Source organism: Heterodontus francisci, chromosome 14 (assembly GCF_036365525.1).
Source record: "Heterodontus francisci isolate sHetFra1 chromosome 14, sHetFra1.hap1, whole genome shotgun sequence".
In the NCBI taxonomy this organism is placed as follows: domain Eukaryota; kingdom Metazoa; phylum Chordata; class Chondrichthyes; order Heterodontiformes; family Heterodontidae; genus Heterodontus; species Heterodontus francisci.
The window spans coordinates 33,096,489-33,121,596 of record NC_090384.1 but is presented as its reverse complement, the minus strand read 5'-3'; the positions used below and the strand labels follow the sequence as shown (position 1 = coordinate 33,121,596).

At 42.9% G+C, this 25,108-nt stretch overlaps 1 protein-coding gene across 5 annotated transcripts in view; it reads left to right on the top strand.

Annotated features, from left to right (window-relative positions):
* Positions 1-25,108, top strand: part of LOC137376960 (activating molecule in BECN1-regulated autophagy protein 1-like) — a 577,540-nt gene that overhangs the window by 508,552 nt on the left and 43,880 nt on the right. For all 5 annotated transcript variants that reach the window (XM_068045969.1, XM_068045971.1, XM_068045970.1 and 2 more), the window contains one exon: positions 22,644-22,733. In XM_068045969.1, coding sequence (XP_067902070.1) covers positions 22,644-22,733 — 90 coding nt within the window. The remainder of the gene's footprint in view (positions 1-22,643; positions 22,734-25,108) is intronic.

Sequence of the window (25,108 nt, the reverse complement as noted above, 5' to 3'; positions counted from 1 at the left end):
TTAAAATCAACATAGTCAACTCAAACTAGGTTCATTAAACACACAACATTCCATAGTTCCAGCTGCATGTGAAGTGTTCAATAAAGTATCTGATTATATATGGCTATGCGTATCCTTATCACCTTTTATCCTATTCTTTAAAGGAGTTGATCAATGTCGCGTTGTGACTTTGGGGCAATTTTTTTGTTATTTCATCTTTTGTCACTTAGCAAAGTCACTGGCTGTGTGCACTATCCCTTCTCATCCTTCTCAACATCTGTAGTTTTTGTCATAGTTGACCACACCTATTTTTCATTTACATGTAGCCCCTTGGAAACATCAACCTGAAAACACAATGTCAGGTTCCACATGAACGCTGACAGTACCCAATTCTACCTCACCTGCAACTCTCCAAGCATTACTCCATCTGTGCTGTCCAGGATAAGCCAAAATTTCTTCCAATTAAACAGTAGGACTATTGAAAACATTGGGCTGCATTTTACATTCCTGCCGCTGCAGTCCGCCCGTCGCAGAGCAGCTGTGATATTAAACACAGTGGCTCATTTAAATGGCTGGGGCGAACTCCGCCCCCCGATGACGTTCCATCAATGAGGTGAAGGGGGCGGGCGGTCCATCTCCAGCAATAGCTTCAGCAGCCTTTGCACAGGCACTGACGCCATTTTTAAAGGGCTTCCAGCCCTAACATTCAGTTTAATTATTTAAAGAGACAGTGTTTTTCCAAAATAAAATAAATTGATCCTGTCCCTCTTTTCCCTCCCCCCATCTCAATAACAATAGAATTAATTACCTGCCCCCTCCCCCTCCCAAAAAAAACACTAACCTTATACACATGACCTCCCCCCACCCCACCAAAGTTCATAAACTTTAAACTTTACCCCTTCCCACCATCCCCTAGACCAATGAAATGAGTCTGATGCCTTTCCCCTCTTCTTCCCCCCCCCCCCCCCCACAACAAAACACTGGTAAACTTAGCTCCTCCCCCCTCCCCACCAGTGTTCCGCCTCAGATCCCCGGATGTGGATCCAAAGGCACGGGAATGCCGGCCACTGGCACCAATATCGCTCTGGAATGGATGGCAGGAGCAGAAAGGTAATCAATGTTTATTTAAATAAATTTAAATGAGCTCCCATCGCCAAGTGGTGGGGGAGCCGCCATGAGGCCTTGCCGCCGCTGGCAATATCGGGCCGGGCCTTGCCGGTGTCGAGGCCCATGGCAGGTCTCTGCCGGAGGCATTTTTCAGCACCACACACCCCCCCCCCCCCCCCACAATCCGGCCACGACCCCTGATGTCATGGGGGCTAGAGGCCTGCTCAGGTCGAGAAAAAAGAACCCGACCGAACTACAGCCGACCCGGCCTGAGTCCCTCCAATTTTGCCCCGACCCGACCATCTGTTTACTTATTTTCCTGACACCAAACCTGCAAGAAGCTGCAGTGCATGTGTGATGACCTCATAGTAAAAAACAGTTAAGTTTTTTAATTTCAGTGCTTATTGGCAGAGCACTTACCATGTGTGTCTGGCCTGACCCGACCCGACTCGACTCGACCTGGACTCAGCCCGACCTGACCCCAGCCCGAAAGCCGTACCCAGAAGATGGGCCCGACCCATCCCAAACCCGACACATGTCTTCGGGTCCCACTGGGTTCGGGTCGGGGCTCTGCCACTAACTCCGCTTCCTAGCTAATGATTCCATCCTAATCCCTGGCCACTGTCTCAGGCTAAACCAGACTGTTCACGACCTCAACAATCTACTTGACTCTCAGCTGAGCTTCTGAATCCCAAGGTTGCTTGTATCCATCTCCATAGTCACCTGTCACTTTCCCAGTCACAGCCTATCTGCTCCTGAAACCGATATCTGTAGATTTGTTGCCTCCATACTCGACTATTCCAATTCTCTCCTCGTCAGCCTCCCATTTTCCACCCTCCATAAGCATACACTCATCCAAAAATCTGCTGGCTTTATCCTAGCTCTCCCCAAGTCCCATTCACCCATCACCCCTGTGCTTGATGACCTACATTGGTTCCCAGTCCAGCAACGCCTCAATTTTAAAGTTCTCATCCTCATGTTTAAATTCCTCCATGGCCTTCTATTCCACGCCCCCAAACCCTATTTCTGTAATCTCCTTCACCACTACAATCCTCTGAGAACTCTGCATTCTCCAACGTTAACCTCTTGTTCGTACTCCACTTCCTTCGGCCCACCAATGGCAACCGTGTCTTCAGCTATTTAGGTGCTAAGCTCTGGAATGATGTCCCTAAACCTCTCCACCTCTCCCTCTCCCTTTGACATTCTATAAAACCGATCTCTTTGACCCAACTTTTGGTCACTTGTCCTAATGACTCGTCCTGTGAAAAGACACTACTACTTTAAGGAGAAAGGATTGTTATATTTCGTCAAAACTACTAGTTTTGCAGTTGAAGACTTTTAATATAATTGCTTTTGGTGCTAATGTTTTCTGTACATTATGTTTCATTAAACAGAAGTTGAAATGGATTGATGTGCAAATGTTGCAATAAGTTACAAATCTCGTCACAAATCTTGATTAAAGTATAATAAGTTTAGTGTGTTAATCAATTGTGTCAATAAAAATATTCCAATTACTCTCTCGATTAAAAATGTGAATATCAGAATTAATTGAAACAATTACTGCATCCATCTCATTAAGTGATGCTATTATTACATGGAATTACGTAGGAAAACTCAAACCGAACTGTTTGTTGTGAAATGAATATCAAAAACATTTGAGTCGTCATATCCAAAAGTGCAAATTAAAAAGGAAAATTGGTAGGTTTACTTATCTACAGGCAAAACAAAAATTGCACCATAGCCAGCAAGTCTAAAACAAACTTCAGTTCTATTTCTTGCTGCCATTTAACTAGTTCCTTAGGCAAGCAAATTTGTTTTAGGAAAATATTTACAATCTGGCCTGAAAGTGCGAAAAGTAATTGACATGGCACCCTTAACAGTGATGTGCTAAATATTTACAGGAAGGCTTTGCTGAACTTTCATGAACACCAACACGCTTCAAAGCTTCACAATGATCTGAAGTGGCGTTGGTTGGCTTTGTTCCTTTGTATTCTCTCTCGGAATCCGATGTCACTTAGAGGAGGTTCTTTTTTCTTTTTGGTTTAGCTCCTGTAGTTAATGCACTAGGTTTCTGGCCTTGTGACACTTCTGACAACAGTAAAGAAAGAAAACAAAAAGAAAGATTTGCGTTTGTATAGCGTTTTTCATGACCACCGGACGTTTCAATGTGCTTTACAGACAATGAAGTACTTTTAAAGTGTAGTCACTCTTGTAATATAGGAAACGCAGCAGCTAATTTACGCACAGCAACCACCCACAAACAGCAATGTGTTAATGACCAGATAATCTGTTTTTGATGTTGTTTGAGGGATAAATATTGGCCAGGACACTGTGGATGTCTCCTCTGCTCTTCAGATTAGTGCCCTGGGATCTTTTATATGCACCTTAGCAGGCAGATGGGGCCTCGGTTTAATGTCTTATCCGAAAAATGGCACTTTCTACAGTGCATCACTCTCCCAGTACTGCACTGGAGCATCGGCCTTGATTTTTGTGCTCAAGCCCTGAAGTGGAACTTGAATCCAGAACCTTGTGACTTAGAGGCCAGAGTGTTAGCCACGGCTGGCACTAAAATGTGTGTGGAAAGATATATGCACAGTTAACATGAAGCAAAGACTCCTTCCTCGAAGTTTGTACTTAGAGGCAGAATTAACTTCCACACCAGGGGCTGGATTTTATTAGTGAGCAGCACTCCGCGGCGGCACACTGTGAGAGCAGCAGCCTTTCGACATGGAAGTGCCGCTGCACAGCCCCCGCGATATTATGCACGGGAGCTGATTGAAATAGAGGGAGTGGAGCAGCTGCCCCATCTACGCCATCGGGGACGGCCACCGTGTCCCCGGTAACAGCGTCCGGTGCCATTGCGCAATCGCCATTTTAAAGGGCTTGAAGCCCTTAGCAAAAATTAGAATGTTTAAAGGTGTATCAGTATTCATTTTTATGAAATAGAAACTTATGTGATGGAGGCCATTCCCCAAACCCGCCAATGGTCTTTGCATTGCCCTATATTACCAGAACATAGCTTATGCACGACCCAAACTTCCCCCCACCCCCCCTCCCCCGGCAACCTTCTAACTTTTGCCTTCAAACCTTTCCCACCAACCCCACAGCCAATAAACAGTATTTTTCCCACTCCCCACCCCTCCCGCCCTGAAAATTTTAATCTTCCCCCCCCCCCCCCCCCCAACCAAGTTCTCGCCTCGGAACTCCATACTGAGCTCCGAAGGTGCGCGAAGGACGAATGGTGGCTGTAAAATCGGCGTGGGACAGCCGCTGCCTGCAGGTAGGGTCATTTGCATTTCATTATTGTGAATTTAAATATTTAGATGAAGGGCCTGCCGCCATGCGGTGGGGGTCTGCACCGAGGTCCCCCCCGCCATGGGTAATATGCAGCGGGCCCTTGTCGATGTCAGGGGTTGAGGCGGGCCCCTCCCCGTAGAATTTTACCCGCCCCCACCCCCACTGCCACCCGTCGCGGCGAGGGGCTGGTAAAATTCAGCTCCAGGTCCCTCTTGGATATTGGAAGGCATTTCAGATTCTTAAACCTTCGGTCCAATCCTCTTGCTATCTTTGGTACATTCTCTACATTTAGTTCAAGTCTGCAATGAAAGACTCTTTAAAGTGAGCAACCCATCTGACTGGGTCATCATCTGAGACAACCATAACAAATAAATGGCACAATGTAGGTAGAACCATGAAGCAGGAAACATACATCTCCTCCCCCAAGGAGCACTCAGTTACATAACTGTAGGGCTGTTGTAGGACTTCCGTCTTAAGAGTTTGTTAAATTCAGCAGAAGCAATTCTGCATGGCTGTGATAGCGAATTTATTTGTAAGCAGTCGTTGAGCCATGTACAATGTGAAGTTCAATCCAGTTAAATCATCTTTTAACAAGAGATTGTTTATGTCCATTTGTGGCCTGTTGTATTTCTCATTCTACATTATTAACTGGACTATGTTTGAAATGGCCCACAAGCATTCTACATTTTGCCATTATGTTTTCACACAGGCAGCATTAAGTGTTACTGTGATTGATCACTGAGCGATACGCAACCTTTGTTCAAATAGCAAAAGACTGGCTGCTGCTATCACGTGCGCATCAATATCAGCTGTTGTTACCTTGCCTTGTTTATACCATTTTTTGAAATATCCAAGAAACGCTCTGCATATATTTCAGTACAGTTTCTCTTTTTAACATCACCACCAGTTCTCTCGACCATTCCGTTGACTCTGTCTTGTCAAACTGCTTGTTTGACATCCAGTCCACGACAAGACAAACTTTCCTTCAACTCAATATTGGGAAAGCCGAAGACAAAGGCATCTGTCCCAATGTCACCCTGTTTGAATCAATGTCAATTTTTATTTGATTACATTCCTATGAAGTACCTTGGGACTCCGAATTATGTTAAAGGTGCTAAATAAATGCAAGTAGTTGTTGCTATGCTTTACTGTTGGTGCATAGGTCTATAGTATCTAAGCAGAATCAATCCGATTTGCATTGATTCCATAATAGTGGTAATTGCTCACAGACAGCCGGTCAAAGGCACATCCTTCAGTAGCACTGACTCTGCAGTTTTTTCATTGTCATAAAGATTGCCTTTTTGTAATAGGATGGCTCCTTGGGAAAGCAAAGTATAAAGACTGATGGGAAGGTGCTCTCTGAATGACATCTCATAGCCCTGTGTTCAAAATCTTAATGAGTCTGCAATCAGTAAATCTCCACTTTGCAGTAACATTGTACTTCGCTTCATTCAGAGACTTCAGCGATCCTGAATTTCTAATAGAGTACCTTTGAGAAACTATTGGGTTTTATTTGTTGTATTTTTGTCACCTTGACTTCACATCACTCTATAACTTCTCTTAACCCACCCCCAAACTTATTTCCTCCTTATACTCACTTCACATGTCATCGATCCCCTCCAGACTCAACTCCTCATCACACAAATACCTCTCCGTGGCATTTGGCATAGTGGAAACTTGTACTGTCAACAGCTCCCTTTCCTCAGACTTTGTCCCTCTGCCCATCAAAAGTGTCATTAGAATGCTCTTTCCTCAAAATCACCACCCTTGACCCCCTTCTTACTCCCAACCCCTCTTTACCCTCTATGGTCGTAGAACATAGCATTGCCACCTCGTGCCAGGCTACATTTCCCATCACTCCCGGTTTAAATCCCTTTATTTCTGGTTTTTGCTCTGCCCACAGCATTGAGATGGCTGCAATTCGAGTTATCAGTGACATTCTTTGTATTCAATAGCCTCATTTTGTTATTCAGCATGACCAATCCTCCCATCGTTTTTGTGGTGCTGCCCCTACCTGTACAACATAACCAACTGTTATATTGAATGGAAGGGTTCCCCTGAGATGTGCCACAAGTTTTCATCCTTGATCCCCTTTTCCTCATCTATATGCTGCCCTTTGGTGACATCATCTATATGTGTAACAAGAGCATTTAGCTCTCCACAATCATCCTTAACTCTATGACCATGACTATGCTGTCTGACTGCTCATCTGACATCAAGTTATAGATGAGCAAGAACTTTCTCCAAATTACCATTGCCAAGACCAAAGCTATCCCATTTGTCTCTCACCAAGAACTCCACTGTTGTCCCTAATGCTATCCCGCTCCTTGTCTGCTCAACTTAGGCTGAACCTAGCAGTGTGAAACCCCTGACCCAGTACTGGACTTTAAATTCCACAATCCAGTATTCACCAAGATCACATATTTCCAAACTCTGCAACATTGCCTGATTCCACTTCCATTTTAACTCCACTGCTGCTGAAATCCTCATCTACACCCTGTCACTTGGGCTTCCTTGCTAGCTTCCCAACTTCCAGTCTACACAACCTACAACTTGTCCAAAATGCTGCTGCCCATGGTCTATTCCGTTCCTACTTCCCTAAAACCTTTGTTCTCTCCAACCTTCACTGGCTTCATTGGGAGAATTCATGAAAGGATAAATTCAAAAGCAATAAGAGAAATGTCAAGGCTGTAGAGCAAATTGTAGCTTGGATAAGAATAAGCAGAGTGGGTCAGGAGGGGATAGAGGCTGAACAAAGGTAATAGAATATTAGTGACCAGGGTGACATCAGGGGAAAAACAGAAAAAGTTAAAGCTAAAGACACTGTATCTGAATGCGCAAAGCATTGGCAAAAAAGGGTGAATTAACAGCTTAGGAAGAAATTAATGGGTTTGATCTAATAGCCATTACAGAGATATGGTAAAAGAGTGACCAATGTTGAGAAATATATATTCCAGGGTACTTGACTTTCAGAGGAGTTGGCAAAATGGAAAGGGGTTCCCTGATTAAGATTTGGATAAAGACAGTGGAGGGAAAGGATCTTAGCTCGTAAAATCAAGATGCAACATCACTTTGGGTGGAATTAAGAAACAATAAAGGACAGAAAATCCAATGGGAGTAGTTTTTAGATACCCTAACAGTAGTTGTAGTGTCGGGCAAAATATAAATCAAGAAATTAGAAGTGCATGTAACAAGTGTAATACAGTAATTATGGGGGGACTTTAATCTTAATATAGACTGGGCAAGCCACATTTCCAGTAATAGTGTGGAAGTCATTCATGGAATGCATTCAAAATAGTTTTCATAGATCAGCATGTCAAGGAACCAACTATGATAGAGGTCTTGTATTGTGTAATGCGACAGAGATTTTTAATAGCCTTATGGTAAAGAAGCCTCTGGGGAAGAGTAATCATAATATGATAGATTTTTATGTTGACTTTGAGAGTGATGCAGTGAAGTCTGAAACTACGGTCTTCAATCTGAACAAAGAAAACTACATTGGTATGAGGAGTGAGTTGGCTAAGATAAATTGGGAAACTAGATTAAAAGATGACAGTAGATAAGCAATGACATAAATTCAAAGAATTAATTCATAATTTGCAATGAATATCCATTCCCTTAAGGAATAAAAACCCCCCTGGGAAAAGTTGTCCATCCATGGCTAACAGGCGAAGTTAAAGTTAGTATTAGATTAAAAGAAGAGGCTTATAATGTTGCCAGAAAGAATAGTAAGCCTGAGGATTGGGAGGATTTTAAAATTCAGAAAAAGTTGACTAAGACGTTGATAAAGAAAGAAAAAGTACAATATGAGAGTAAAGTAGCAAGAGACAAAAGATCAGATTGTAAAAGCTTCTACAGGTATGTGAAAAGGAAGAGATTAGTGAAAGTGAACTTGGGTTCCTTAGAGACAGGAGAAATTATTTGGGGAATAAGGAAATGGCAGAAACATTAATGACAAAAAACATTCCAATAGTGGGGAACCAAGGGTCTAGTGAAAATTAAGATTTTAAGGAAATTGGTATTAGTAAAGAAATAATACTCGAGAAATTAATGGGATTAAAAGCTGACAAATCCCCTGGACCTGATAGCCAACACCCTAGGCTTTTAAAAGAGATGGCTACAGTGGTGGTCGATGTATTTTGATCTTCCAAAATTCCCTAGCTTTTTGAACAATCCCCTTGGATTGGAAGACAACCAGTGTGATCCTGCTATTCAAGAAAGGAGGGAGCCCGAAATCAGTAGTAGGGAAAATGATAGAATCGATTATTAGGGACATACTTAAAAAAAAAATCACAAAATGCTTGGGCAGAGTCAATGTGGATTTATGGAAGGGAAATAGTGTTTGACAAATATGTTAGTTTTTTTGAGAATGTAACTAGCAGGGTGGATACACTACACTGGATGTAGTGTATTTGGATTTTCAAAAAACATTCCACAATGTACCACACATGTGGTTATTATACAGAATTAGGATTCATGTGGTTGGGGGTAATATGTTGTCATGGATTGAAGATTGGTTAACAGACCGAAAACAGAGTAGGAAGAAATGGGACATTTTAAAGTTGGCAGACTGTAACTCGTGGGGTACCACAAGGATCAGTGCTTGGGCCTCAGCTATGTATAATCTATATCCATATCTTGGATGAGGGAACCGAGTATAATCCAAGTTTGCTGATGATACATAAATGCTCAGTCGTTGAGTATATTCAAGTCAAAGATTGCTAGATATTTTGATACTGGGAAAATCAAGGAATATGGGGATAGTGCAGGAAGATGTGGCTGAGGTAAAAGAAACGTCATGATCTTATCGAATGGCGGAGCAAGGTCAAAGGGCTAAATAGCCTACTCCAGCTGCTAGTTCTTATGGCTCCCATTCCCCAAAGCATTGATTTCAAAATGCTGTCCTCATTTACAAGTCCCTCCACTGTCTTGTATGTCCCTACCTTTGCATCCTCCCACATGCCAGTAAACACTTCTACTTTTCCGGCCCTCCATCTCTGGGCTTCAGCTTCGCGACCAGAACCTTCAGCTATCTTGGCCACACAGACTGGAGTACTCTCGCAAAGATGGGTGGCAGGTCAGAAGATTGGACAGAATATGAAAAACAGCAAAGAATGACTAAAAGATTAATAAAGAGAGGAGGGAAAATTAGAGAATGAGAGAAAGCTCGCTAGAAATACAAAAACAGATATTAAGAGTTTCTATAGATATTTAAAAGAGAAAAGTTAACAATTTGAGTGTTGGTCCTATAGAAAGTGAGTCTGGGGTATTAATAATGGAAAATAAGGAGATGATAGATGAATTGAACAGATATTTTGCATCATTCTTCACCATAGAGGATACAAGTAACATCCCAGAAATAACTGTAATTCAGGAAATGGGAGGGAGAAAGAAAATTACAATCACCAGGGAAGTGTTTTGTTTTATTCATTCATGGGATGTGGGCGACGCTGGCTAGGCCAGCATTTATTGCCCATTCATAATTGCCCTTGAGAAGGTGGTGGTGAGCTGCCTTCTTGAACCGCTGCAGTCCATGTGAGGTAGATACACCCACAGTGCTGTTAGGAAGGGAGTTCCAGGATTTTGACCCAGTGACAGTGAAGTAACGGCGATATAGTTCCAAGTCAGGATGGTGTGTGACTTGGAGGGGAACTTGCAGGTGGTGGTGTTCCCACACATCTGCTGCCCTTATCCTTCTAGTTGGTAGAAGTCGTGGGTTTGGAAGGTGCTGTCTAAGGAGCCTTGGTGAGTTGCTGCAGTGCATCTTGTAGATGGTACACACTGCTGCCACTGTGCTTCGGTGATGGAGGGAGTGAATGTTTGTGGATGGGGTGCCAATCAAGCAGGCTGCTTTGTCCTGGATGATGTTGAGCTTGAGTGTTGTTGGAGCTGCACCCATCCAGGTAAGTGGTGAGTATTCCATCACATTCCTGACTTGTGCCTTGTAGATGGTGGACAGGCTTTGGGGAGTCAGGAGGTGAGTTAATCGCCTCAGGATTCCTAGCCTCTGACCTGCTCTTGTAGCCACGGTATTTATATGGCTACTCCAGTTCAGTTTTTTGTCAATGGTAGCCCCTAGGATGTTGATAGTGGGGGGATTCAGTGATGGTAATGCCATTGAATGTCAAGGGGAGATGTTAAGATTCTCTCTTGTTGGAGATGGTCATTGCTTGGCACTTGTGTGGCACGAATGTTACTTGCCACTGAACAAATTGTTGGAGCTGTCGACTGACAAGTCCCCGGGTCCTGATGGACTTCATAATCTTAAAAGAAGTGGCTAGAGACATAGTTGATACATTGATAGTTGATCCAAAATTCCCTAGATTCAGGAAAGGTTCCATTAGATTGGAAAATCGCGGATGTAACGCCTTTATTCAAAAGGCTGCATTTACTGACAATGCAACCACTAGGTGGCGCAGTACTGGCACATGCGCAAATGCAGCCTCATCCACTGAAATGTCACTCTCTGTGACGTCTCAGGCAGCTGCCAGCAATAAAGATGGTGCTGCTCAATTTATCACAAAAAAACAAATTAAACCCAAACCCCTTCAAGGGCTGTGATTACCGCCTTCATCCCACCCCCAACAGTATCCCACTCCCTCTGCGCCCATCTGCTTGGCTTTCGCTCCCCACTTCGCCGCTGCCTTCTCTCAGCCACTCTCCCCTGCCCTCACCACTTCTCTCCCTCGGCTGCTCTCTCCATGCCTTGCCGCTTCAGCTGCTCCCTCCCCCCCCCCCCCCCCCCACCCCTGCCGGCCACTTGCTCCAGGCCTTGGCACGTCTCCTCTCTCCGCCACTCACTTTCCACCTTGCCACTATTGCGAGGGAAATTGAATACAAAAGTAGGGAGGTTATGCTCCAGTTATATGGGCCAATTGTGAGACCACATCTGGAGTTTTGTGTACAGTATTGGTCTCCTTATTTAAGGAAGGATGTAAAAGCGTTGGAAGCAGTTCAGAGAAGGTTTACTAGACTTATTGCCTTGGAATGGGCAGGTTGTCTTATGAGGAAAGGTTGGACAAGCTCAGCTTGTATCCGCTGGAGTTTAGTTAAGGATCCTCTAGGGAAGAGTGATCATAACATGCTAGAATTTCAAATTCAGTATGAGGGCGAGAAAATAGAGTCCCACACTAGTGTTCTGCAGTTAAACGAAGGTAATTACATAGGCATGAGGACAGATTTGGCCCCAATGGACTGGGTAGGAAGACTAAAAGGTAGGACTGTTGATGAGCAGTGGCAGATGTTTAAGGAGATATTCAATTCCTCTCAGCTAAAATATATTCCAGAGAGGAAGAAAGATTGTAATAAACATCCATGGCTAAGCAAGGAAGTTAAGGATAACATAAAGACAAAAACTAAGGCATTCCATATTGCAAAGGCCAATGGCAGGCTGGAAGATTGGGAAACTTTTAAAGGTCAACAAAGGGTTACTAAAAAAGTAATAAAAAGAGCAAAGGATAAATTATGTAAGAAAACTAGCGCAAAATATAAAACGGATAGCAAAAGCTTCTATAAGTATATAAAAGGGAAGAGAGTAGCTAAAGTGAATGTTGGTCCCTTGGGGGATGTGACTGGGGAGTTAATAGTGGGGAACACAGAAATGGCGGAGACACTAAATCAGTATTTTGCCTCAGTTTTCACAGTGGAGGACACAAGTACCATCCCAATAGTAACAGGTAATGCAGACGTTATAGAAAGGGAGGAACTTAGAACAATAATCAGGGGAAAAAGTACTGAGCAAACTATTGGGGTTGAAGGCAGACAAGTCCCCAGGGCCTGATGGCCTACATCCTAGGGTCTTAAAGGAAATGGCAGTGGAGATAGTGGATCCATTGGTTATAATATTCCAAAAATTCCCTGGATGCGGGAAGGTTCCTGTGGATTGGAAAAATGCTAATATAACGCCCTTATTCAAAAAGGGAGGGGGGCAGAAAGTAGGAAACTATAGACCAGTTAGCTTAACATCTGTCATTGGGAAATTGTTAGAATCCATTATTAAGGAAATAATAATAGAACATTTAGAAAGTCAAAACGCAATCCATCAGAGTCAGCATGGTTTTATGAAGGATAAATTGTGTTTGACTAATTTGCTAGAGTTCTTCGAAGATGTAACAAGTAAAGTGGATAATGGGGATCCTGTAGATGTAGTATATCTGGACTTCCAGAAGGCATTTGATAAGGTGCCGCACAAAAGGTTAATACACAAGGTAAGATCACATGCAGTTAGGGGCAATTTATTAGCTTGGATAGAGGGTTGGCTAACCAACAGAAAACAGAGAGTCGGGATAAATGGGTCCTTTTCTTGTTGGCAAGATGTAACTAGTGGGGTGCCACAGGGCTTGGTCCTCGGGCCCCAACTATTTACAGTCTATATTAATGACTTGGATGCAGGGATAGAAGGTACTATATCCAAATTTGCAGATGACACAAAAATAGGTGGGATAGTAAGTTGCAATAAAGAAATAAGAAATTTACAAATGGATGTGGATAGGTTAGGTGAATGGGCCAAAATTTGGCAGATGGAGTTTAACATGGATAAGTGGATTAGGGCGGCACAGTGGCGCAGTGGTTGGCACTGTAGCCTCACAGCTCCAGCGACCCAGGTTCAATTCCGGGTACTGCCTGTGTGGAGTTTGCAAGTTCTCCCTGTGTCTGCGTGGGTTTTGTCCAGGTGCTCCGGTTTCCTCCCACAAGCCAAAAGACTTGCAGGTTGGTCGGTAAATTGGCCATTATAAATTGCCCCTAGTATAGGTAGGTGGTAGGGAAATATAGGGACAGGTGGGGATGTGGTAGGAATATGGGATTAGTATAAAATGGGTGGTTGATGGTCGGCATAGACTCGGTGGGCCGAAGGGCCTGTTTCAGTGCTGTATCTCTAAACTAAACCAAAGTGTGAGATTATCCATTTTGGTCAGAAGAATAGAAAGGCAAATTATTATCTAAATGGAGAGAAACTTCAGAATGCTTCGGTGCAGAGGGATTTGGGTGTCCTCGTGCATGAATCACAGAAAACTAGAATGCAGGTGCAGCAGGTAATAAGAAAGGCAAAGGGAATTTTGGCAATTATTGCTAAAGGAATAGAGTATAAAAGTAGGGAAGTGTTGCTGCAACTGTACAAGGCATTAGTGAGACCGCGCCTGGAGTATTGCGTACAGCTTTGGTCCTCTTACTTGAGGAGGGATGTAGTTGCATTGGAGGCAGTTCAGAGGCGGTTCACTAGATTGATTCCAGAGTTGAGGGGTTTGTCTTATGAAGAGAGATTGAGCAATTTAGGCCTTTACTCTCCAGAGTTTGAAGAATGAGAGGCGATCTAATTGAGGTATATGAGATGATTAAGGGGATTGACAAAGTAGACTAGAGAGGATGTTTCCTCTGGTGAGGCAATCTAGAATGAGAGGTCATAGTTTTAGGATAAGGGGTAGCAGATTTAAAACAGTGATGAGAAATTACTTCTCTCAAAGGGTCGTGAGTCTGTGGAATTCAGTACCCCAGAGTGCGTTGGATGCTGGGACATTGAGTAAATGTAAGGAGGACGTGGACAGGTTTTTAATTAGTAATGGGTTAAAGGGTTATGGAGAACGGGCAGAAAAGTGGAGTTGAGGCCGAGATGAGATCAGCCATGATCGTATTGAATGGCGGAGCAGGCTCGAGGAGCTGTATTGCCTACTCCTGCTCCTAGTTCTTCTGTTCTTATGAAACATCGGATCATAGGAAATAGGAGCAGGAGTAGGACATTCGGCCCGTCGAGCCTGCTCCACTCCATTCAAACAGTTCGTGGCTGATTATCTACCTCAATGCCACTTTTCCCCGCTATCCCCATATCCTTTGATGTCATTAGTATCCTGAAATCTATCAATTTCTGTCTTGAACATGTTCAATGATTGAGCTTCCACAGCCCTCTGGGTTAGAGAATTCCACTTATTCGCTACCCTCTGAGTAAAGAAATTCTTACTCATCTCAGTCTTAAATGGCTTGCCCCTTATTCTGAGACTGTGTCCCCTGGTTCTAGACTCGCCAGTCAGAGGAAACATCCAATCCACATCTTCCCTGTCATGCCCTGTAAGAATTTTGTAAGTTTCAATGAGATCACCTCTCATTCTTCGAAACTCCAGAGAATACAGGCCCAGTTTCTGCAATCTCTCCTCATAAGTCACTCCCGCCATCCCAGGGATTTGTTTGGTGAACCTCCGTTGTACTCCCTCTATGGTAAGTATATCCTTAGGACACCAAAACTGTACACAATACTCCAGGTGCAGTCTCACCAAGGCTTTTCACAATTGAAGCTATACATCTTTACTCCTGTACTCAAATCCCCTTGCAATGAAGGCCAACATACAATTTGCCGCCTTAATTGCTTGCTGCACCTGCTTACTAGCTTTTGGTGACTCTTGAACAAGGAGACCCAGGTCTCTTTGGAAATCAACACTTCCCAACATCTCACCATTTAAGAAATACTCTGCCTTTCTAGTTTTTCTACCAAAGTGGATAACTTCACATTTATTCACATTATATTCCATCTGCCGTGTTCTTGCCCAGTCACTTAGCCTGTCGAATCCCTTGAAGCCTCCTTGCATCCTCCTCGCAACTTACATTCCCACCTAGTTTTGTGTTATCAGCAAATTTGAAAATATTAATTTGGTCTCCACATCCAGATCATTTATATAGATTGTGAACAGCTGTGGCCCAAGCACTGATCCTTGCGGTACCCCACTAGTAGCAGCCTGCCATCCTGAGAATGACCCATTTATTCCTACTCTCCGTTTTCTGTCGATTAACAAATTCTCAATCCATTGCAGTATATTACTCCCAATCCCACGTGCTCTAATTTTATTTCATAACCTCCTGTGTGGGACCTTATCAAAAGCCTTCTGAAAATCCAAATACACCACATCCACTGGTCTCCTTTATATATGCTACAAGTAACATCCTCAAAAAACTCCAACAGGTTTGTCAAACATGATTTCCCTTTCATAAATCCATGTTGACTCTGCCCAATCATATCATTATTTTCCAAGTGTCCAGTTATCTCATCCATTATAATCGATTCTAACATTTTCCCTACTACTGATGTCAAACTAACAGTTCTCATTTTTTCTGTCTCGCTCCCTCCTTAAATAGTGGGGTTACATTTGCTACTTTCCACTCTGCAGGAATTCTTCCAGAATCTGTAGAATTTTGAAAGATAACCACCAATGCATGCACTATTTCTATAGCCACCTCCTTCAACACTCTGGGATGTAGCTCATCTGGTCCAGGGGATATTTCAACCTTCAATCCAATTAATTTTTCGAGTACTACCTCTTTATTGATATTAATTTCTTTTAGTTCCTCACTTTTACAAGTCCCTTGGTTCCCTTCTACTTCTGGGAGATTTTCAGTGTCTTCCTCCATGAAGACAGACACACAGTATTTGTTTAGCCTCTCCGCCACTTCCTCATTCTCCACCACAAACTCTCCTGTCTCTGCCTACAATGGACCCACATTCATCCTTGCCAATCTTTTCCTTTTCGTATAACTAAAGAAACTTTTACAGTCCGCCTTTATGTTTCTACCGAGCTTGCATTCATAATCCCTTTTCCCTTTCTTTATCAGTTTCTTGGGCCTCCTTTATTACATTCTAAATTGCTCCCAATCCTCAGGCTTACCACTTTTTCTGGCGACCTTATAAGCCACTTCCTTTGACCTAATGCAATTTTTAACTTCTTTTGTTAGCCTTGGTTGATTCATCTTTCCTGTTGGGTTTTTGTGTCTTAGAGGAATGTATATTTGTTGTAAACTGTGTAATACTACTTCAAATACTAGCATTGCTTGTCTACCATCAAATCTTTTAATGTATTTTCCCATTCCACCATAGCCAACATGTCCTCATACCTTCATAGTTTCCTTTGTTCAGATTTAAGACCCTAGTTTCGGAATGAACTATATCTCTTTCAAACTTAATGTAAAATTCTATCTAAATCTAAAATACCCCGATTCCTAGTTGGTTCTTCAACATACTGCTCCAGAAACCCATCTCGTACGCACTCCAGGAATTCATCCTCCACAGCATTAGTGCCGATTCAGTTTACCCAATCTATATGTTAATTGAACTAGCCCATTATTACTGTATTGCCCATGCTACTTGCCACTCTAGTTTTCTGTTTTATACCCTGCCCAATATTACCACTACAACTCCTACCTCTGTTGACTGCCCCGTGCTGGTTCTTAGCTCCGCCCAAACTGATTCTACATCTTGCTTCTTCGATCTAAGATCCTCTCTCAGTGATGTACTGGTCTCGTTCCTTATTAAGAGCGCTACCCCACCTCCTTTTCCCCTCCGCCTATCCCTCCTAAATGGCAAATATCCCTGAATATTCTGTTCCCAGTCTTGGTCACCCTGTAACCATGTCTCCGTAATGGCAATTAAATCATATGCATTTATCTCTATTTGTGCCTTTAACTCCTCTACCTTGTTGTGAATGCTGCGTGCATTCAGATAGAGTGCCTTAACTTTGTCTTAACATTATTCCTTATTCCGATCCTATTTAATGTTTATCTTCATCTAGTCTGCCTTCCAATTTTGCTTACTACTTTTCTACTTCCTGTTACCAGTTTTGCTTCCCTTCAAACTGGTTCCCAACCCTCTGCCAATTTAGTTTAAACCCTCCCCAAAAACACTAGCAAATCTCTCTGAGAGTGTTTGTCCTGGTCCTGCAAAGGTGCAACCCGTCCATCTTGTACAAGTCCTGCCTACCCCAGAACAGGTCCCAATGCCTCAGAAATCTGATGCCCTCCTTCCCGCACCAATTCTCCAGCCACGTGTTAAATCGCTTAATCCTCCTAGTCCTGTGGCACTAGGAGTAATCCTGAGATTACTGCTTTTGAGGTCCTGCATTTTAATTTCTTTCCTAACTCCTTGAACTCTGCATTCAAGTCCTCATCCCTCTTCTTACCTATGTCGTTGATAACAGTGTGGACCCATGACTTCTGGCTGTTCACCCTCCCCCAGAAGAATGTCCTACAGCTGCTCTGTGACATATCAGATCCTGAGGGGTGGAGATGGAAAGGATGTTTCCTCTTGTGGGAGAATCTAGAACTTGGGGTCACTGTTTAAAACAATTTAAGACCGATGAGGAGAAATGTTTTTTCTGAGGGTTGAGAGTCTTTGGAACTCTCTTCCTCAAAAGGCAGTGGAAGCAGAGTCTGAATATTTTTAAGGCAGAGGTAGATAGATTCTTGATAAACAAAGGGGTAAAAGGTTATCGGGGTAGGTGGGAATGTGGAGTTGAGGTTACAATCCAATCAGCCATGATCTTGTTGAATGGCAGAGCAGGCATGAGGGGCCAAGTGGCCTACTCCTGCTCCTAATTCATATGTTCTTCTCCCATCATCACTTTGCTTCTGGTTCCATCAGTGTGATGCGCACTGATTAATTTTATTAACATTTATAGCTTCAAGTAGTTTTGTTTCTGTAAAAGACATTATTACTAGAAAATGTGTACGTATGTTATTATATGTTAATGGTAGGTTAATTATGTTGTTAAAGATACACAAGTGAAGGGCATTGTTAAATTAAGGACTGAGCAGATATAAAGAGAGCCTGCTGAGACTCAGGGAGAAGACATGAGGCAGAGATATGTAATGCTGCATTCTGTAAATAAACCAACGATCAAGAAAAGGATCGATGTCTAGCTTCGTTCTTCATCATTTGGCTTGGATCCGTTTAACATTATATTCTTTTCCTTCTTGTGTTTAATGAGATACTCCTTTCTTATGTAGTACTGCTTTAATTCAGCCGTAATTCATCACTGGAGTTTTAAAACCTCATTATTTTCCCCATTAGCTGTATGGTTTATACATTGGGGAATTTTAAAGATAAATAAATTCACTCTGTGGTTTCCTAATCCCCTAATCAGAGTTTCTGATAACAAACAACTTTATTTTGTGTTCATCAAAATGAGAGCTGGATTAATTAATTTCTAATTTACACTACGATCACAGAGGCATTTCAATTGCCTTTGTAGGATGCTGGATTGCTGACATTCTAGTGGGCATTTACTGTACTGATCGCTTTTGAGATTTCTCCAATTAAAAGCATGTAATTAAGCAGTTTATTGCCATATATTTGCTCTGGAGTCATTGTAATGGTGGAAAAGAGAATTTTTTCATTCTTTGAATATTTTGCTTAATATTTTGAGCTTGCCTCCCCAAAAAAAATACACATGTCTCTTAAATCAATGGAAAATACTATGAATCTTACTGATAAATCTTACTGATGAATTTTGTGGAGTCCCCTTGATTTCATGGATTCCGCAGCTCATGCCAACTATACAGCCTTTTTGTTGGTGTTGCTTCTAATTTATTAGGAGGGCAGAGTAGATAGAATTCAAAAAAACGTGACCTAGCAAGTTTGGTAAACAAAATATCAGCCTTGGCTCAGTGGTAGCACTCCCACACTGAATCAGAAGGTTCTTGGTTCAAGCCCCACTCCAGAGACATGAGCACAAAATGTAGGCTAACATTTTAGTACAGTATTAAGGGAGTTTTGCACTGTCGGAGATGTCATATTTCAGTGTGCCCGCTGCCATAGAGTATAGCTTGATTATAAAGAGAAAGTATGTGATGAATATCCATGGGGTACAAATTATATCCTACAATTGATTGCTCATAAGTATGGCAATATTTAGTGGTGTGGGATAATTCAGATCCTTCATCATCTATTTCTCTTATTTTTTTTATTTCCAAAATATACTTTATTCATAAAAATCTGTAAAAATTACATTCCCAAACAGTTTAAAACAGCATCAAGTCAAAAAATACAAACAGTGCAAAGGTGATCAGTTTCCTTCTGTACAATCATGAGTTGCCTCACAACCCTTCCATTTCATTGTCATGCCAATTACATTTTTACATTTACAGCACACAAAATCTTCCCGATACAGTTCGAGGGGTTTTCCATGATCCAGCCCCTCAGTTCAGCTTGGTGGGGGGACCTTACACTGTGGTCTTTCCCCATTGAGCCTTTGCTGCGGCTGCCCCAAGCTTTAGTGCGTCCCTCAGCACGTAGTCCTGGACCTTGGAATGTGCCAGTCTGCAACATTTGGTGGTGGACAACTCGTTGCGCTGGAAGACCAGCAAGTTTCAGGCAGACCAAAGGGCGTCTTTCACCGAATTGATAGTCCTCCAGCAGCAGTTGATGTTTGTCTCGGTGTGCGTCCCTGGGAACAGCCCGTAGAGCACAGACTCCTGTGTTACAGAGCTGCTTGAGATGAACCTCGACAAAAACCACTGCATCTCTTTCCACACCTGCTTTGCAAAGACACATTCCAGGAGTGGAAGAATTTGTTGGAAGTCACGAATGGATATGGAGTTCTATTGATTGTGAGACAGTTCATGTCACTTCACCATGAGGTGTTTTTCCTTTGCAAATTAACATTATCTCCAATAAGTCTGGGTAAATCTTTTGTGAAGATGATATCTTGTGGTGTTACAACCTGACTATTTTTTAACACTATCGTCTGTCATCATATATCAGTGTCCATTTCACAGCAAACAAATGCAGATTATTTTCTAGTAAATGTCCAATAATACTGCCGGAATTTTAATTCTCCAGTGAAGGTATCATTATGCATCACCTGATTGGAGCACACTGTACTGGATTTTCAATATCTGCCAAAACACTCCTTACTAAGGAACAAAACAGTTATTTGGATTAAGAAATCAAAAATAAATTAGTTTCAGTTCCTGTTTAATTTTTTACTTCATTGGGTACTGCCCCCCATATTAGGTCTGATATCTCAGTTTTCATTTACATGCTATGATGTTTGTGTTCTGACTAAGCATGGGCCTACAGATGTTCAAATTAGTACTGGTGCCAGAACACAGTATTGTTTGTTACATTAAGAAAAATATACTTTCACAAGGAATAAACTAAACTAATTGCAGCCGCAGAGCAGTGGCACCTAAAGTAGGTCTGTAGCAAGTATTGTGCATTGGCAACCAGAACAATATTGCATTGTGTGAATAGTCAAGGAATACAAGGTTAAAACATTGCTTGACTTGATCAAAACATGTCAGTTTTTTTAAAACTTCTGTAATCACTACAAAGCATTGCTTAAGGAATCACACTTGTCCATAATACTAATTCAACCAAATGACACATGCTGGAAGGAACTGTGAAAATAGATTTGCAGGGCTGTTGATTGGAACTGGTGGATTCATGCTGCCAATTGAAGCAAAATGGGTGTTACTGCTGGTGGCAGGGGTTGCAAAAGATTGGAGCAGATCAGGAAGGGGAGAGGATGCTGAAGATTGGACCAGATCAGGAAGGGGAGGGAATGCTGCAGATTGGACCAGTTCTGGAAAGAAAGGGAATGCTGCAGATTGGACCAGTTCTGGAAGGAAAGAGAATGCTGCAGATTGGACCAGTTCAGGAGGAAGAGGAGGGAATGCTGCAGATTGGACCAGTTCTGGAAGGAAAGAGAATGCTGCAGATTGGACCAGTTCAGGAGGAAGAGGAGGGAATGCTGCAGATTGGACCAGTTCAGGAAGAGGAGGGAATGCTGCAGATTGGACCAGATCAGGTAAGAGAGGGAATGCTGCAGATTGGACCAGATCAGGTAAGAGAGGGAATGCTGCAGATTGGACCAGATCAGGTAAGAGAGGGAATGCTGCAGATTGGACCAGATCAGGTAAGAGAGGGAATGCTGCAGATTGGACCAGATCAGGAACGAGAGGGAATGTTGCAGATTGGACCAGTTCAGGAAGGAGAGGGAATGCTGCAGATTGGTGCAGATCAGGAAGGGGAGAGGATGCTGAAGATTGGACCAGTTCAGGAAGAGCAGGGAATGCTGCAGATTGGACCAGTTCAGGAAGGAGAGGGAATGCTGCAGATTGGACCAGATTAGGTAAGAGAGGGAATGCTGCAGACTGGACCAGTTCAGGAAGGGGTGGGTGTGGAGTGAGTGGTTGTTGCAGATTAGAGTGTTCAGGAACAGGAGAGGTTGCTGCAAATTAGTGTTTGGGAAGGTGAGAGTTTTCTGCAGATCAGAGAGGTTGGGAAGAGTTGCTGCAGATTAGGGTGGTCAGGATGGGTTATTACAGTTTGTAGCTGTTAGGTGTGTTGCGACAGTTTGGAGATGCCTGAGATGGGTTGGAGGACCATGGAGGCTTCCTACCAATTGGGGTAGCGTGGATAGATTGTTGCAGACTGGAGGAGGTTTGGAATGGTTGCTGCTGGTTGAAGTGGATTGTGGAGAGTTATTGCTGATTGGAAGGGGCTGGGGCTTACACCGTCAGTTTTAGGTTATTTGTTTGGCAATGAAATTAACAGTTACTATATAAAGTACGTACTGAGGTCTATATAAAGTACGTACTGAGGTGTATTTCTGAGGAAATTCGTATCCTAGCCATACGCATTAGGCTACCTCCATTCAGATTGCACAGTCTAAAATCTGATTGGAATGCTGGTTGTGATTATTGATTTGTTGGGAAATAAATGTATGACCTTAACAATTCTATCAATGTCATCACTTAAGTTCCATCTTAGAGCTGTCTAATGTGTAGCCTTGTGCATGTTTAAAGGGGGTGCGAGACCTGGCAGGCTGCACATAAACAAATCTTTGAAGATGGCAGGACAAGTTGAGAAGGCTTTTAAAAAACGTATGGCATCCTGTGCTTTATAAATAGAGACATAGCATACAAAAGCAAGGAAGTTATGCAAAACTTTATGAAATTACTGGTTAGGCTAGTATTGTGGCCGGTTTTAAGCACCACATTTTAGAATGGATGGCTAGGCCTTGGACAGCGTGCAAATGCAATTTAGGAAAATTATACCAGGGATGGGGGACTTCAGGTATGTGGAGAGACTTGATAAACTCGATTTGTTCTCCTTAGAGGAGAGATGGTTAAGGGGAGATTTAATAGAGGTGTGCAATATTATGAATAGTTTTGATAACCAGAAGAATCAGATTTGAGATAATCGACAAAAGAACAGGGGTGGAGGGATGGGAGTACGCAGATTCAGCACTAACATTCAAAGGGCCATTGGGTAAATATTTGAAACGACTTGTAGAGTTCTGGGGAAAATTTAGGGGATGGGACTAATTAGATATCTCTTTTAAAGAACCAGCAGAGGCACGATGGGCCAAGTGGCTTCATTCTGTGCTGTGTGATTTTATAATATGGACTCAAGTCTGTGTTAAGCATTTGAACTCATTAAGCACTTGGAACTCAGAGGGAGAGAGGAGTAGATCTTAATCGGTATTCTCTCTCTTTTGCAGAGCATCGAAATTGGAGACTGAACACAATTGGGAACAACTGTCGGAGCCTGTTTCCTCCCATCACAGCAACAGGAACAATGAGAGGCCTGGGTAAAACTGGCTTAAACTTTCTGCTTTGGGTGTACATTGTTTTACTTCAGTTTTAGTTATTTGAACGCTTGCATTGAAGTGCACAAGGCTATATTATAGACTTCAGAATACACAAAAAGTAATGAGCTGTAGTTAAAAAAAAACTGAACGGCAGGTTTTACAGGAGCCTGCGCAGGCACAGCAAGCCGAATAGCGAATTCTATGGTTCTAGTTTATTGTTCACTGATCTATAGTTTTCGGACTGAGGTTGACGACAAGCACAAGAACAGAACATGTCTCGGTGGAGAGTTAATGAATCTCACCTGATCAAGGTAGGAGATTGAGTGATGGGCAGCTCTGGGATGAGCTAACTAATGCAGATGACATGAAACTCGGGGAATCACCGAGGCAAGAGGATTGGAGTGATGTAGAGCCCTTGAGTTTTTTTTAACATTACAGATGTAATTTAAATACTCTACCACCTAACTATTAGGTCATCTGGAAAATTTTGATTTTATTTTGTATGTATCCCAGTAAGAGGAATTAGAACCATCCCAGTTCATTCGTTCTCTATAACTCAAAATATTACTATGAATGTGAGTTTGTGAACAGAAAACCAGCACAACCTTACTGAATCTGTAAAATTGGATCTTTCAGTTTGATTGGGAGGTTGTCATAGATATTATCACTGCTTCCTGTGACCCAGACCTTGCCACTCTTTAGTGATTACTCAGTTAGGTGGTTTATGGAGTTCCCTGTCGCATAGATTTTTTCAGTATGTCATAAAGGTTCTTTTATGAATCAGAGCTTAAGCCAAAACTGTGCTTAGCGATTTACTAAACCCTTGATGAGCTCAAACATAGACTAGCGAAAGGAATCAGTTGTTGTCGTGACTTAGTAGTCTTCATTGTATGTCTTGTTAATGTGGAGCAGCGTCTAATGTGAGTGTCAACCCTGGCTCAGTTGTTGGCACTCTTGCCGCAAAAGATCATGAGTTCAAGTCTCCCTTCAGAGACTTGAGCACAAAAATCAAGACTGACACTCCAGCGCAGTACTGCGGGAATACTACACTGTTGGAGATGCCTTCTTTTGGATGAGATGCTAAACCGAGGCCCCAAATGCGCTCTCAGGTGGACGTAAAAAATCCCATGACAGTATTTGGAAGAAGACTATTGTACTAGCAATAATTGGATTGTAAAGCTAAGTAATGGCAGGGCAGCTCGGCCAAGTGGAATGTGCCTCCTGTGGTATGTGGGAAGTCGTGGAAGCACCATGTGTCCTTGACAAACACATCTGCAGGAAGTGTCTCTGGCTGCAGAAGCTTGAGCTCCAGCTGGACTCACTGTGGCGCATCCGTGAGGTGGAGGACTATGTGGATAGCACGTTTCACCCTGGAGCTTGAGAGAGCACAGTCAGAGAAGGACTGGATAGCTGCCAGACGGACAAGAAGGGCAGGGCAGGTAGTGCAGGAGTCCCCGGAGGGCATCCCACTTTCTAACCAGTATTCAGTTCCGAGTACCGATGGAAAGGAGGGTTCCTCTGTAGAATGCAGTGAGAGTCATGACTGGAACACCATGTGTGACTCAGCTGTGCAGGGAGGGAGGAAAAAGGACAAAAGAGCAATAGTGATAGGGGATTCTTTGGTTAGAGGAACAGATGGGCATTTCTGTGGTCGCAGACGTGATTCCAGGATGGTATGTTGCCTCCCTGGGCAAGGGTCATTGATATCACTGAGCGGCTACACAACATTCTGGAGGGCAAGGGTGCGCAGCCAGAGGTCATGGTCCATTTTGGTACCAACGATATAGTAAGATAGAGGGATAGGGTCCTGCAGGCTGAGTTTAGGCAATTAGTTTAGAGATTAGCAAGCAGGACCACAAGGGTAGTAATCTCCGGATTACTCCCAAGGCCACATGCTAGTGAGTATAGTAATAGGAAAACAGCAGATGAATGCGTGGCTGGAGAGATGGTGCAGGAGGGAGGGCTTCAGATTTCTGGGCATTGGGACCGGTTATGGAGAAGGTGGGCCATATACAAGTCTGCATCTGAACAGGACTGGGACAAATATCCTTGCAGGAAGGTTTGCCAGTGCTGTTGGGTATAGTTTAAACTAGATTGGCAGGGGGATGGGAACCTGAGCGCAGGCTTAAATAGGATAATTTCAGGGCAGGGAACAGGAGGCAGAAAATTAGAGAGTGACTCTGAAAGACAAGAAGCAAAGTTTAAAAAGTGTGCAACACAGGAATTTGGCAGTGTTAAAGAGCATTTGTTTAAATGCAAGAAGGAATATCGTAAATAAAGCCAATGAGTTGAGAGCACAGATGGACACACGGCAACACAATATCGTTGCTATAACTGAAACTTGGCTTAAAGAGGGGCAAGCCTGGCAGCTCAGC